The sequence below is a fragment of the Scyliorhinus torazame genome, chromosome 14, assembly GCF_047496885.1.
Source record: "Scyliorhinus torazame isolate Kashiwa2021f chromosome 14, sScyTor2.1, whole genome shotgun sequence".
NCBI lineage: Eukaryota > Metazoa > Chordata > Chondrichthyes > Carcharhiniformes > Scyliorhinidae > Scyliorhinus > Scyliorhinus torazame.
In genome coordinates this window covers 28,162,082-28,175,840 of record NC_092720.1, presented here as the reverse complement: position 1 = coordinate 28,175,840, position 13,759 = coordinate 28,162,082, and the positions used below count along the sequence as shown (strand labels likewise).

The window sequence follows — 13,759 nt, the reverse complement described above, 5'->3', positions numbered from 1 at the left end:
CAGCGCCAGGGACCGGGTTCAATTCCAACCTCGGGTGGCTTTCTTTGTAGAGTTTGCACGTTCTTCCTGCATCTGCGTGGGTTTCCTCTGGGTGCTCCGGTTTCCTCCCATAGTCTAAAGATGTGCAGGTTAGGCAGATTGGCCATGCTAAATTGGCCCTTGATGTCCAAAACGTTAGGTGGGTTACAGGGATAGGTCATGGGAGTGGGCCTAGTAAGGGTGCTCTTTCGGATGGTTGGTGAAGAGTCAATGGGCCAAATGGCCTCCTTTTGCACTGTAGGGATCCTATGGTTCTAGGTTGGCAACACCATGGATCTTCCACCTTCTACTGGAAGACCTCAATGAGGAGTGATAATAGATGCAAAGTGTGTCATGTATGATTCTCAAGGTCAATAATGGGTAGCACTCTTGCCTTTCTGCCAGGAAGTTGTTGCTTCAAAATGAATGTCCGTCTGGCCTCTTGGCTGGTTGGAAAATAATCTAATGGTACTATTTTCAAGAAGAGTGATGGAGCTTTTCTCGGTGGCTCGGCCAATATTTATCCTTCAACCAACATCAATGAAACAAGTTATTTGGTCATGAACAGCTTTGCTATTTGTTATTTCTACACTGTAGAAATTGCCTTCAGTGTTTTAAGCATTGGAACAGTGACTGCTATGATACACACATATCATCTGTATGATAGGGAGATTATCTTGAGCTGCTGCTAATCATTGCTGCCTTGGCAGGATGAGATTGATTAGTTCCATGACTTGCACGCAGTCCATAGAAACAGATGATAGCAGTCAGAAATGTATTCAAGTTATCATATTTGTAGATAGTCTTACCTTCACAGAAAAACCCACATTATTGTTTCACTAATCCTTGCTGCATAATCGGTGCGCTTAAGTCGAATAGGAGACCACCACAGTGACTACAATTCAAAAAGAACGAAAGCACTGTGGGAAAACCTGAGGCCATGAAAGGCGCTACAAAAATGCAAGCCCTTTTTTTGCTATATTTTGCATGAATAAATTCTTCACATGTAGCAGGTCTCATCTGACATGCTGTGATGTTGGATGATTGGAACTTGCGAACGTGAAACGTAAATGCAAAGCCGAAGAAGTTTATCAAAGATAGTTCACCTGAGATTGGTTCCAACTCTGCGAGCATTTCATCAGCTACAAGAGATCTGTTTGCGATCTTGTGCTCCCGGCAAGAGATCGCAACTTCGATCAGAGGCTACTGCCTCAGACTCTGTTTCTCTGTTAGTAAACACCCCTGAGCAATTCTCTCTCACACAGGACAGACTCATTTCTACAATCTGCAATACACCATTAGCAAAATGAAAACCCGATCACAGTGCGAACAGAAGATTTTGAGGAGGTCAAGGAGCACAGAACGCAGATAGCTTTTGGACATGAATTGTGGATTTGAATTGTTAAACAATGAGGAGATGGTGGCAGAGTGTTAACATCCCTGGGCTCGTAATCCAGAGGCCTAGACTAATGCTGTTGCAGCTGGTGGAATTTGAATTCAGGGTAATGAAATCCGGAATTAAAAAGCTGGACTCAGTAATAGTGACCAGGTAACTGTCGTTGATTTTCATAAGAACTCATCTATTCACAATTGTCCTTATGGGAAGGAAGTCTGTCACTCTTTACCTGGTCTGGCCAACATGTGACTCCAGGTCCCATCAAAGTGGTTGACAGTTAATTGCCCTCTGAAGTGGCCTAGCCAGAGGTGGGCTTATACTTTGGGGGCCCCGCGATCTTCCTCTTTGCATAGGCCCCACGTCACACCCTGCCCCCTGGTGATGTCAGGCAGCACAGTAGCACAGTAGTTAGCACTGTTGCTTCACAACGCCAGGGTCCCAGGTTCGATTCCCGGCTCGTGTCACCGCCTGGGTGGAGTCTGCATGTTCTCCCCGTGTCTTCGTGGGTTTCCTCCGGGTGCTCCGGTTTCCTACCAAAAGTCCCAAAAGACATGCTTGTCAGATGAATTGGACATCCTAAATTCCCCCTCTGTGTACCCGATCAGGCATCGGAGTGTGGTGACTCGGGAATTTTCACACTAACTTCAATGCAATGTTAATGGAAGCCTATTTGTGACACTAATAAAGATTATTATTATTAGAACATAGAACATAGAACAATACAGCGCAGTACAGGCCCTTCGGCCCACGATGTTGCACCGAAACAAAAGCCATCTAACCTACACTATACCATTATCATCCATATGTTTATCCAATAAACTTTTAAATGCCCTCAATGTTGGCGAGATTATGTGGTAACGGCAGCACGGTGGCGCATTGGTCGCACTGCTGCCTCACGACGTCGAGGTCCCAGGTTCGATCCCGACTCTGGGTCACTGTCCATGTGGAGTTTGCACATTATCCCCGTGTTTGCGTGGGTTTCGCCCCCACAACCCAAAGATGCGCAGGGTAGATGGATTGGCCACGCTAAATTGCCCCTTAATTGTAAAAAATTAATTGGGTACTCTAAATTTATTAATAAAAGAAATTATTATGCGGTAAGCCGCTCCCAATTATGTCGAGTCCCACCCCATTGACATTTAGCCCCACCCACAATGATGTTGAGGCCTACCCTGAATGACGTCAATGCCCTCCTGACCCCATAACTGGCTGCTGGCAATAATGTTTGGGAAAGCTGTGGTACAGCTTTGGGAAAGATGGATGGTCAAGCCAACTCTGGTGTCATAATGTATACTGACACCAAAAAATGCAGTAAATTCAACATGCAAAAACAACAAGAAGTAAGAAGATGTTGGTTGCCCAGCTCTATTGCTCTCAGCCCTGCGTGACCGGCCTCTGGCTCTGGTCAAGTCACCCCGCTCCCGCTGGCCACTGCTCCTTGATTCCCCGAGACACAACACCGGCACTTGCCTGGCCTTCTTCGCTGCTCTACTCACCTCTTGGCTCTCGCTCGGGTTGCCAGGCCTCGGGCCTTGGCCCTCGACGACTGCGTGTGCTCCCGGCTGGCTGCCTGGCCTGGTGGTCTCCTTTTATTTGGTAGATTGCCCGCTCGCCTTCCTCAGCCCTGGCCTGGAAGTCAAGAGGCGCCCTGCTGCTCCTCTCGATGGCCATCGGCCAGAGTGTCCTCCTCGCCTCACTGAAGGATTCGCAGACTTGCACCCCGATGTTAGGCCGACACCTCACTTTCGCCTCAGACTGCCCGCCAGATCAAATGCAGGAAACCTGGCTGCTGCTTTGCTCCTTTACATCACCTCTCTGTATGGTGCCCCACATTGGCCGGGGCACTGTACTGCAGTGCTTCATTGAAAGTCTGCATCTGGGCCTAGCAAGCGATTCAGTGCAAGGGCCCTTAGGAGTTGGAAACGAATGGTGACCGTCCCAGCAAAACCCACATCCTGTGAAAGAATAAATGAAAAAATTATCTTAACATTTTTGATGGGATACATAACAATAGTGTAAACGCTATCATTTCTTAGCATATTGTTTTGCATGGAAGTTTGCCAACGCATCTATGCTTTGTCACTGGATAATGAACTTCAATATCACAAATAGCCTCTTGCTGCTGATTCTAGCTTAGCATATTGGATCTATGCCAAGCCTTCATTGTGGAATATACACAGAATTACATAGAATATACAGTGCAGAAGGAGGCCATTCGGCCCATCGAGTCTGCACCGACCCACCCAAGCCCTCACTTCCACCCTATCCCTGTAACCCAGTCACTAAGGGCAATTTATCATGGTCAATCCACCTAACCTGCACGTCTTTGGACTGTGGGAGGAAACCGGAGCGCCCGGAGGAAACCCACGCAGACACGGGGAGAACGTGCAGATTCCGCACAGACAGTGACCCAGCGGGGAATCGAACCTGGGACCCTGGCGCTGTGAAGCCACAGTGCTATCCACTTGTGCTACCGTGCTGCCCAATGTGCTATTGGAACGGACTTTCCATTTTCTAATAACCCATATGGAGTCCGGCTCATGAAGTGATGTATTGCGCAGGTAATGGTTAATAGCATAAGACAAATGCTGCATTCCAGTCACAGCTCAGCTGTGGTGCGCAGAGGCTGGGAAAAGCACACTGAAGTGGTTATAGCGACACTCATCCCAGGCACTCAAGAAGAAGAAAGGTCAACGAGATATTGTTAGAGCTTTTACCAAATTCCCCAGTTTGAATTGAAATGCAGCTGACCTACTGTCCGAATTCAAAATGTTTAAATATACAGAGTCATGGGGCGGGATTCTCCGTCTCGCCAGCCCCGTTTTCCGGCGCCCCCCCCTGCCAGCAGCGGGATTCTCCTTTCCCACAGCCGGCCAATGGAGCTTCCCATTGTGGCCATCCCCACAATTGGAAACCCGAGGGCACGGGCGTGCTACCGGCGAAACGGAGGACCCCGCCGACAAAGAATCCCACAGATGGAAAGCTCGGATTAATCTGTTTACCAGGAGAACCACTACAGGCTGCGTAGGCAAAGTTCAGAATTTTCGAATTCTCCTCAGAAAAGTTGGTGTGAATCGACTAATCCAGAAGGCCTGATGCCTGGGAGTACGACCTTTTCTGCACTACAGAGGTCTGAAAACGAACCAAGAACTGAAAGCAAGGTTTGAGGAAACAAAGTCTCTGGCCCTCCAGGAAAGGTGTGAGTATGGTGCTTTTAAAAACTCCCGGAAAACCAGCACGGGCTGCAACACAGAGACTGTAATCTACAAGCTCAGTGTTAAGAAAGCATGTTAGGAACCATCGTCTGAAGCAAAGACTCTTTTCTCTTTTACTTGCGTTTTCTTACCCTTTTCCACCCCTCTATGTTTGTCTGTCTGGTGTGTGTGTCGGCTGGGGAGGCAAGTTAAAGTAGCACTTATTAATATTTAACAAACTGTGTCTGCTGCGTATTTCATCAATATTCTTGTTATAAATGAACAGTAATTGTGTTTAAGTTTACAAACCTGGTGACTTTAATTATTGTGCAGCCAAGGGCCAAAGATTTTGGACATGTTTATAAGAATTATTGGTTAATTCGCTTGTACTGTGACTCCAGAATGAGTGGGGCTGGAATTGACCACATACTCGCCCAGGCTGTTGTAACACTGTATTGATTGACTGGAGTTCATTTCGACAAAAGCCTACAGAATCCACAGACAACCTTGTCAGCAGATGCAGAGAAAAGGGTGCGTAGCCCTGATTTTTCAAACGCAGAGAGAACAGACAAAATTGTTGAGCTGGTGATCAAATCCACTTCCCCGGGGGCATCCCAGAAGGCTCTGCTCGAAAAGCCCAAAGCGTATAGCATTGAGGAGATACTCAAGGATGGATGTAAGTACAAAGCAACCCTCACAGGCTGGCGAAACGTACAGGTCCTAGGTACAACCCCACTTGTTGACGTACTCATTAGATTCCTAGCCTCTGACCTGCTCTTGTCGCTGCTGTATTTATATAGCTGGTTGTGGCAGCGTGGCCCCTTTAAGGAGGTGGACTGGCTCGGAGCCAATCGTGCGGGAACTTCCAAACCCCGACCAATAGTGAATTAGCGTGGGGCCCTGGCAGCAGGAACCCTGACAGTGTGAACCCAGGAGCCAAAGCCAAGGAGACAAGACCCATCCTATTGTGCCTATATGTTTAGCACCCTTCGCCTTTCATTAATAAACCCCTTTGTTACTCCTGGAAGTCGCCAGAGTGTTTCTCCAGCCACCACACTAGTCCAGTTCAGCTGCTGGACAATGGACGTTGATATTGAAGGACTCAGCAATGTCAAGGCTGTTGAATGTGCAGTTGATGGTTGGATTGTCTCTTTTTAAAAAAAACATTTTATTAAGGCATTTATGATTTTATAATAACAGAAGTACAGAAACAAATGTAAACATAATTCGGTACATCACAGTTCCCACCCCCCCCCCCCCCCCAGCCAACAACCATACCCAGCCAACATGGCTTATACATACATTTCCCCAGTCCCAACATCTCCTCTCGCTGATCCCACCTGAACTAAACTAAACTAGCTCCCATGCCCCCGGCCCCCCATTCCCTAACCCCACCCCGCCTCCTGTCGTATCTGCTAACAGGTTTTAGTTTTCCACAAAGAAGTCGATAAAAGGCTGCTGCCACCGAACAAACCCTAACATCGTTCCTCTCTCTCAGGGTGAACTTAATTTTCTCAAGCCTGAGAAACCCAGCCATGTTGCTAACCCATACTCCCAATTTCAGGGCTCTGAGTCCCTCCAGGATAATAGGATCCATATCCGGGCTACCAAGGAGGCAAAGGCCAAAACAGCAGCCTCTCTCGCCCCCTGGACTCCCGGGTCTTCCGACACTCCAAAAATCGCCACCTCTGGATTCGGTGCCACCCTTGTCTTTAATACCATGGACATGACATTGGCAAATCCTCGCCAGAATCCCCTAAGCTTCAGACATGACCAAAACATGTGGACATGGTTTGCGGGCCCACACGCACACCTCACACACCTGTCCTCTACCCAAAAACCAATGCTCATCCGAGCCACCGTCATGTGTGCCCGATGAACCACCTTGAATTGTATCAGGGTGAGCCTGGCACATGATGAGGACATGTTGACTCTGCTCAGAGCATCCTCCCACAGACCTGCCTCGAGCTCCTTACCCAGCTCATCTTCCCATTTGCGCTTTACCTCCCCTATCTGGGTTCCCTCCCACTCCATGAGGTCTTCATAAATTTCCGAGACCTTCCCCTCCCCCACACCCATTTTTGACACGACACTGTTCTGTATCCCCTGTGGCGGTAGAAGCGGAAAGGTCAAAACCTGCCTTCGCACAAAGTCTCTCTCCTGCAGATAGCGAAACCCATTCCCACCCTGCAATTCAAACTCCTCCGCCAAATCCTCCAAATAAGGAAAGCTCCCATCGATAAACAAATCCCCCAGCTTCTCAATCCCTGTTCTTTCCCACCCCCGAAACACCCCCAACCACCCATCCACCCCCCACCCCCCGACACAAACCGGTGATTGCCACAAATTGGAGCACACACCGATGCTCCCTCCACTCCCATATGCTTCCATCCACCACTGCCCTCATACCCTCAGAGCCGCCACCACCACCGGGCGTGTGGAGTACCGAGCCGGCGAGAACGGCAGAGGTGCCGTTACCAGTGCTCCGAAGCTTGTGCCCACTACAAGATGCCGTCTCCACCCGCTGTTGGATTCTCTCTTGTCGGAGATGATCATTTACCTGGCATTCATGTGGCACCAATGTTACTGGCACTAATCAGCCCAAGCCTGAATGTTGTCCAGGCCTTGTCGCCTGCTGGGAGGGACTGCATCATTTTCTGACTGGTCACAAATGATAATGGGCACTGTGCATTTATTGTAAAACATCTTCCCTTCTGACTTAATGATGGACGGAAAGTCATCGATGAAGCAGCTGTAGCTGGTTAAGCCTCGGGCATTGCCCTGAAGAACTCCTACAGCGATGGGATTGAGATGGTTGGCATCCACCAACCACAACCATCTTTGCTTGTGGGAAGGATGACTCCAACTAGTGCAGGGATTTTTTTTCCCTGATTCCCACTGATTTCAATTTTACTGAGGCTCCTTGATGCCACCCTCAGTCGAAAACTGCCTCAGTGTCAAGGCCAATCACACTCACCTCATTTATTTTTGCTTGGTTAAGGTAAGCTGCTGTCGCGTTTCACCTGAACATTTATTCAGCAGGACATGAAGGTCATGTATTTTACCACAAGAATCATTGTCGCTAGTAAGTACACAGAAGCTCAATTTTGCATGATGCCTCAAGAAAGACTCCAACAACAATGCAGTGACTCCTGAACACTTAGAGCAGGGCATCAAAACCACAGCCAAAATTGATTTTGAAAGCCTATGGATTTTTAATTGTGACCAGTCAACTTACTGTTTCAATGTCAAGAGTGGCACTAACTGGCATTACAGAACGGAGAGTTTGAGAGATCCCATTAGGGTTACCAACTGACTTAATTGCCGCTACTAATGAGCAATTGAGAACATGTGGATACCAGTGGCATTGCTAACTCTTGTCGACTGAATGTGAAGATTACACAAAGCAATATCACCGCAAACTGTTTGGTCCAATTGGTGACCAATGATGTACCGATGAAGCAATTATATGTGCTACAATGGCAGAAGAGAGTAAATCATAGTTAAAGGGCTGGATCCTGCATCAGCGAGATCCTCCGCTTTGCCAGCAGCGCACTCACACCCACGGATTTCCCGTGGGGGTGCCACAATGGGAAACCCCTTTGGCCAGCTGGCGGGACGGGGGCGGGCGGGGTGCGCCGCACCAGAAAACGGGTGCAACAGGACGGGGAATCCCGCCCAAGAGCTACAATTCTTGTTGCATGCTAACTTGAACAAAGAGATGTCGGGAAAAGAGGTGCAAAGGTGGTAAAACAGAGCGTTCCCCTTTCCCTGAGGTTCGGTTCAGCACCAGACTGGAGAGTTAAACAATTGCTGCAAAAATTAAACAAATTGCCTTCAAGTTCTGGGTACACGTTTACAGCACAAGGTGTCTCATTGCTTGTCACTAATTGGTAGAAAATTAACACCAAACTTTCTGCCATGATGCAAAATCTCTTGGAGCGAGAAGCTCTAGGCTAGTGGTGCATATGAAAAATAACTTTCATCAGAAACATGACAATGAGTTGTTGCGGTACCGGATGTTCACTGCATGTATTGAGAAGGTCACTGTTCAGATAATCAACCAGAGGGAAGTTCCATTTCAGAAATACCCACATCGGAAAGCGTGGATGTTGCCAAAGATATAAGAAGACAGATTTCAGGCGTGTGACTCTGAACTTGTTGCGAATTTGCTGCGGATACTGAATTGGGTACAAGCCTAACCTGACCGAGTGTCTTCCACTTAAGGAAAACAATGAAAGCATTTTTCTTTCTGGGTTTTGTTGCAGCTTTTTCAGTTGGAGCTACTGTTGGTAAATATGCTGGGTAAGGAATGTCCCTAAACTGGTAAAATGATTGCCTTTATTTTTATATCCTTAGCCCTTCCTATCTCTGGAAGCTCCTTCACTCTACAACCCACTGATGTCTCTGCACTCTTTCAATTCTTGACTGACATGCATCCTCCATTTCCTTTGTCCTAACATATTGGCCATTCCTTCAGCTGACTCAGCCTTAAACTCCAAAATTCCCTCCCTAAACCTCTGCCTCTCGACCTCTCTCTCCCCTCCTGAAGATATCCTTGAAAACTACTTTGTTCATCAAATATTTGGTCCCCAGTTATAATATCTCCCTTGGATCAGTGTTATGTTTTTCTCTGATTGCTTCTGTGAAGCACGTTGGGTCACTTACTTTGTGATGGCTGCTATATAAATGCAAGTTGTTGTTGTGAGTGTGCCGCGAGTGAGACGGAGGTGCGAATTTCAACAGCATGTGCTAAAGTGACGTACCATTCTTGTTGAAAGGGACAAAGTTTTGCGTTTGAAACCAGAAAATGAAGAGCATCTCCAGTATATCAGAGATGTGTCCCATTCTGCGAAGGTATGATTCACGTTGCTATTTCACTAGCCAATATTTAATTTCAGTTTGATGGAATGAAAGCATTAATAGTGTTATTGATGTGTGCATAGGTTGACTTTTGGAAGCCACATTCGGTTGAGCTGGTGACCACAAACAGGAGTGTGGATTTCAGGGTGGATGCTGATCGGGCCTTGGACATTCAGGCTGGACTGGAGAAGATTGGATTGAAATATGAGTTAGTTTCAGATCCTGTATTGATTTTTACCAAGCAGAAACCTGAGGGGACGGGTGAGGGGGGAATGTTTCTGCTTTGGGTGTTCTCGGTGACCTGGCACAAATTGAGTTCAAAATAGCCCTTGTTTTCTCGAATGTCATTGTTTGCTCACGTCTCCATTCAAACTCATTTGTATATTACCAAACTTAACCCAGGAAGCAATGAATTTGGGGAATGCTTGCAAACCTAATTTCTTATTTTATTCTTTCATTTAAAAATACTCCCTGATGTATTTAAGAATGACAATCTGGTGTAGTTTAATTAATGTAGCTAAAAATTGGTTAGTCACTAGAAATAAGCATTTTTAAAGGCAAAATGAGAAAATACTGGACAACCTCAGCAGGCCTAACAGCATCTGTGGAGGGCGAATAGAGCTAACGTTTCGAGTCTGGATGACTTTGCCAAAGCTGGAGAGAACTGGAAATAGGGTCAGGTTTATACTGTTGTGGGTGGGGGTGTGGAGCAGTGGGGCTGGATCGAGTGCCAGCAATTGGTGGAGATTGACAAAGGTGTCGTCGACAGAAAGACAAACAGAATGTAAACGTGGATGATCGAGGCTAAGAAGGAGGGAGCTGCGCTGTGAAAGCTTGTGATTCCAAACAAACCTGTTGGACTTTAAGCTGGTGCTATAGGGCTTCTTACTGTGCCCACCCCAGTCCAACGCCGGCATCTCCACATCGAGGCCAAGAAGGGTGCTGATAGTGACACATTAAGAAATTAGAATGTGTTCATGGCAGAACAAAGGTGAGCAGTGTGCCAAAGTGCAACAATTTAGGGCAGCACGGTAGCATTGTGGATAGCACAATTGCTTCACAGCTCCAGGGTCCCAGGTTCGATTCCGGCTTGGGTCACTGTCTGTGCGGAGTCTGCACATCCTCCCCGTGTGCGCGTGGGTTTCCTCCGGGTGCTCCGGTTTCCTCCCACAGTCCAAAGATGTGCAGGTTAGGTGGATTGGCCATGATAAATTGCCCTTAGTGTCCAAAATTGCCCTTAGTGTTGGGTGGGGTTACTGGGTTATGGGGATAGGGTGGAGGTGTTGACCTTGGGTAGGGTGCTCTTTCCAAGAGCTGGTGCAGACTCGATGGGTCGAATGGCCTCCTTCTGCACTGTAAATTCTATGATTCTATAATAAGAACAGGGAACAGATGGTCCAAGTGGGGTGGGGTGGGGGAGGGGGTACAATGGCGAGGGAAAAACATCGATGGAAGAAATGAAAATAAATTTAAATAAATAAAAATGGGGTGAAGATGGAGCAGAGAGTTCATAGTCTGAAGTTGCTGAACTCAATGTTAAGTCCAGAAGGCTGTAACATGCCTAATCGGGAGGTCCGGTTCCTCCAGTTTGTGCTGGGCTTCACTGGAACATTGCAGCAGGCAAGGACAGACATGTGGACCTGAGAGCAGGACGGTGAGTTGAAATGGCAGCGACAGGAAGGTCTTGATCCTGCTTACAGATGGACTGAAGGTGTTCTGCAAAGTTTTCACCCAGACTGTGTTTAGCCTCTCCAATGTAGAGTTGCCCGCATTGGGAGCAGCAAATGCAATAGACCAGATTGAAGGAGGTGCACGTGAAGCGCTGCCTCACTTGAAAAGAGTGTTTAGACCCTTGGATGGTGAGCAGAGAGGAGGTAAAGGGCCAGGTGTTACACCTTCTGCGATTGCATGGGAAGGTGCCGTGGAAGAGGGTGAGGTGTTGAGGGTGATGGAAGAGAGGACCAGGGTATCGCAGAGGGGATGGTCCCCGTGAAATGATGACAGGAGTGAGGGGAAGATGTGTTTCGTGGCAGCATCATACTAGAGTTGTCGGAACTGGAGGAGGATGATTCTTTGAATGCGGAGGCTGGTGGGGTGAAAAGTGAGGACAAGGGGGACCTTATCCTGGTTCTGGGAGGGAGGGGAAGGGGTGAGAGCAGAGGTGGGGGAGTTGGGTCGGACACGGTTGAGAGCCCTGTCGCCCAAAGTGGGTAGAAAACCACAATTAAGGAAGAATGAAGACATGTCAGCAGCACCGATTTGGAAAGTGGCGTCATCAGAACAGATGTGACGGAGGCGAAGGAACTGGGAGAATCAGATGGAGTCCTTATAGGATGTGGGGTGGGAACAGTTAAGGTAACTGGGAGTCAGTGGGTTTGTAATGGATACTAGTGGATAGTCTATCCCCAGAAATTGAAATCTAAAGGACAAGAAAGGGAATGGAAGGATCAGAGATGGACCTTGTGAAGGTGATAGAGGGGTAGAAATTGGAAGAGAAATGAATACATTTTTCCAGGTGTGCCGAGTCCACATCTGTGAGTAAGTCAATCATAAACAACTGGAAATGACTTTGAAAATCTATACAGAACCATTGACTTGGTGTGCAGCAGCCACTTCCTCAGCAAAATGAAAAGTTTGCTTTCCCCTTAATGTCCTTGTGCCTAAAGAAAACGCTGCACAATTTTAAGAGTTTCCTCAAAGGTTTGCAACAGAGGAAATTCAGAGAATTCTTTCATGCTGATTTAACGCGACTTGGGCTATCGCCCGTTCTGTGGGCACAGCTGCCTGGCAATGCAATGTTTCTCCCATCAGCACAAAAGATGGCTGAAACTCAATTTGTGCTGCGTGTAATCTATAATTTTCGGCGAATTCTGAAAGTTTCGGCCCGTTGTCTTTACAATCCAGATTTACCATTTTTAAATTAATCTTACTGTGCACAGCATATTAATAGAGGATGTGCAGTCCCTGATGGAGAAGCAGTTTGACGGAAACAAGATGAATTCAACCGGCTACAACTATGAAAAATATCATCGGTGGGATGAGGTAAAAATATGATTATCACAAAAACTAGAGCATTTAAAATCATTCCGAAGGTGTAACATTTGAAATTTGGGGGAACAGAGCTCCTCTGGTCATTATTAAGGACATGGCTGAAGGTGGAGATGGGTTGCCTTGTTGAACCGCTGCAGTCCGTGTGGGTGTTTTGATGTTCCAGATGTGCCCACAAATAGTTTTTCTATTGTAGATTAATTGCTGGATTGCCAAGATCACCGTTGAAAACCCCACACTAATTTCTCGGTTTGACATTGGACGGAGCTATGAGGGACGGCACATCTATCTGCTCCGGGTAAGATCACTTCTACCAGATTCATTATTGCTGTGAAAGGGCGGGATTCTCCGGTCCCCCAGCCGTATGGTTCTCGGTGGCACGCCGTTTCTCGGTGACGGGATTCTCTACCCCCGTCTCGTGTCAATGGGAATTCCCATTGAAGCCACTCCACACCGCCGGGAACATCACGGGCGGGTTTGCGCTGCAGGTGGGAAAAGATAATCCCAATGGCCAGAGAATTCCAGCCATAGTAACTAATCTCTCCACCCCACCCTCCCGAGAAAGGTCTGGAGACTTGTGTTAAATGAAAGCCTGATGAAGTTTGTGGTTGGACTAATAAAGCAGCCTAAAGGAATGATGGTGCATGTGCCCATCCCTTGTTACAGGTTGGCAAGAGAACAGGGCATGTGAAACCTGCCATCTTCTTGGACTGTGGAATCCATGCCAGGGAGTGGATTTCTCCAGCATTTTGCCAGTGGTTCGTGAAAGAGGTCAGTGCAACATTCATTTAACACGTTTGCAGACACTTTCGTTCAGCAGTCGAGAAACATGCCATGCAATAAACTTTTGCTTTCACAGGCTGTGAGAAGCTATGGATCTGATTCGGCTATGACCAATCTCCTCAATAAACTGGATTTCCTGGTTGTCCCTGTTATCAATGTGGATGGTTATGTCTATAGCTGGACCAAGGTAAGTGTCAAGCCTCTATGGATGACCCAGACTAATTCTTAAGACAGTCGCTAGGGCTCCAGGATTAAGAAACAAAGGCCCTGTGTTACGGCACCCTGGGCGGGTGCGCAGCCAATTCCAGCACCGCAGACCCCAGAGTCCCAACATAAGTGAATTAAACAATACTTTGCATATTTCCCTGAGATCTTTAACCTTTGACTGGTCGAATGAGTTACAGGCACCAGATTTATAAGTAAAACATTAAAAGATTGTTTATTTATAACAAGGAAA

At 47.3% G+C, this 13,759-nt stretch overlaps 1 protein-coding gene across 1 annotated transcript in view; it reads left to right on the top strand.

The window, feature by feature from the left end:
* The first annotated feature begins 8,740 nt into the window (after nucleotides 1–8,740).
* The window catches only part of LOC140389607 (carboxypeptidase B-like), a 43,624-nt gene continuing 38,605 nt past the window's right edge, over nucleotides 8,741–13,759 (top strand). The window contains exons 1-7 of the mRNA XM_072473877.1: nucleotides 8,741–8,913; nucleotides 9,390–9,465; nucleotides 9,555–9,679; nucleotides 12,411–12,513; nucleotides 12,716–12,817; nucleotides 13,186–13,290; nucleotides 13,379–13,489. Coding sequence (XP_072329978.1) covers nucleotides 8,843–8,913; nucleotides 9,390–9,465; nucleotides 9,555–9,679; nucleotides 12,411–12,513; nucleotides 12,716–12,817; nucleotides 13,186–13,290; nucleotides 13,379–13,489 — 693 coding nt within the window. The 5' untranslated portion in view covers nucleotides 8,741–8,842. The remainder of the gene's footprint in view (nucleotides 8,914–9,389; nucleotides 9,466–9,554; nucleotides 9,680–12,410; nucleotides 12,514–12,715; nucleotides 12,818–13,185; nucleotides 13,291–13,378; nucleotides 13,490–13,759) is intronic.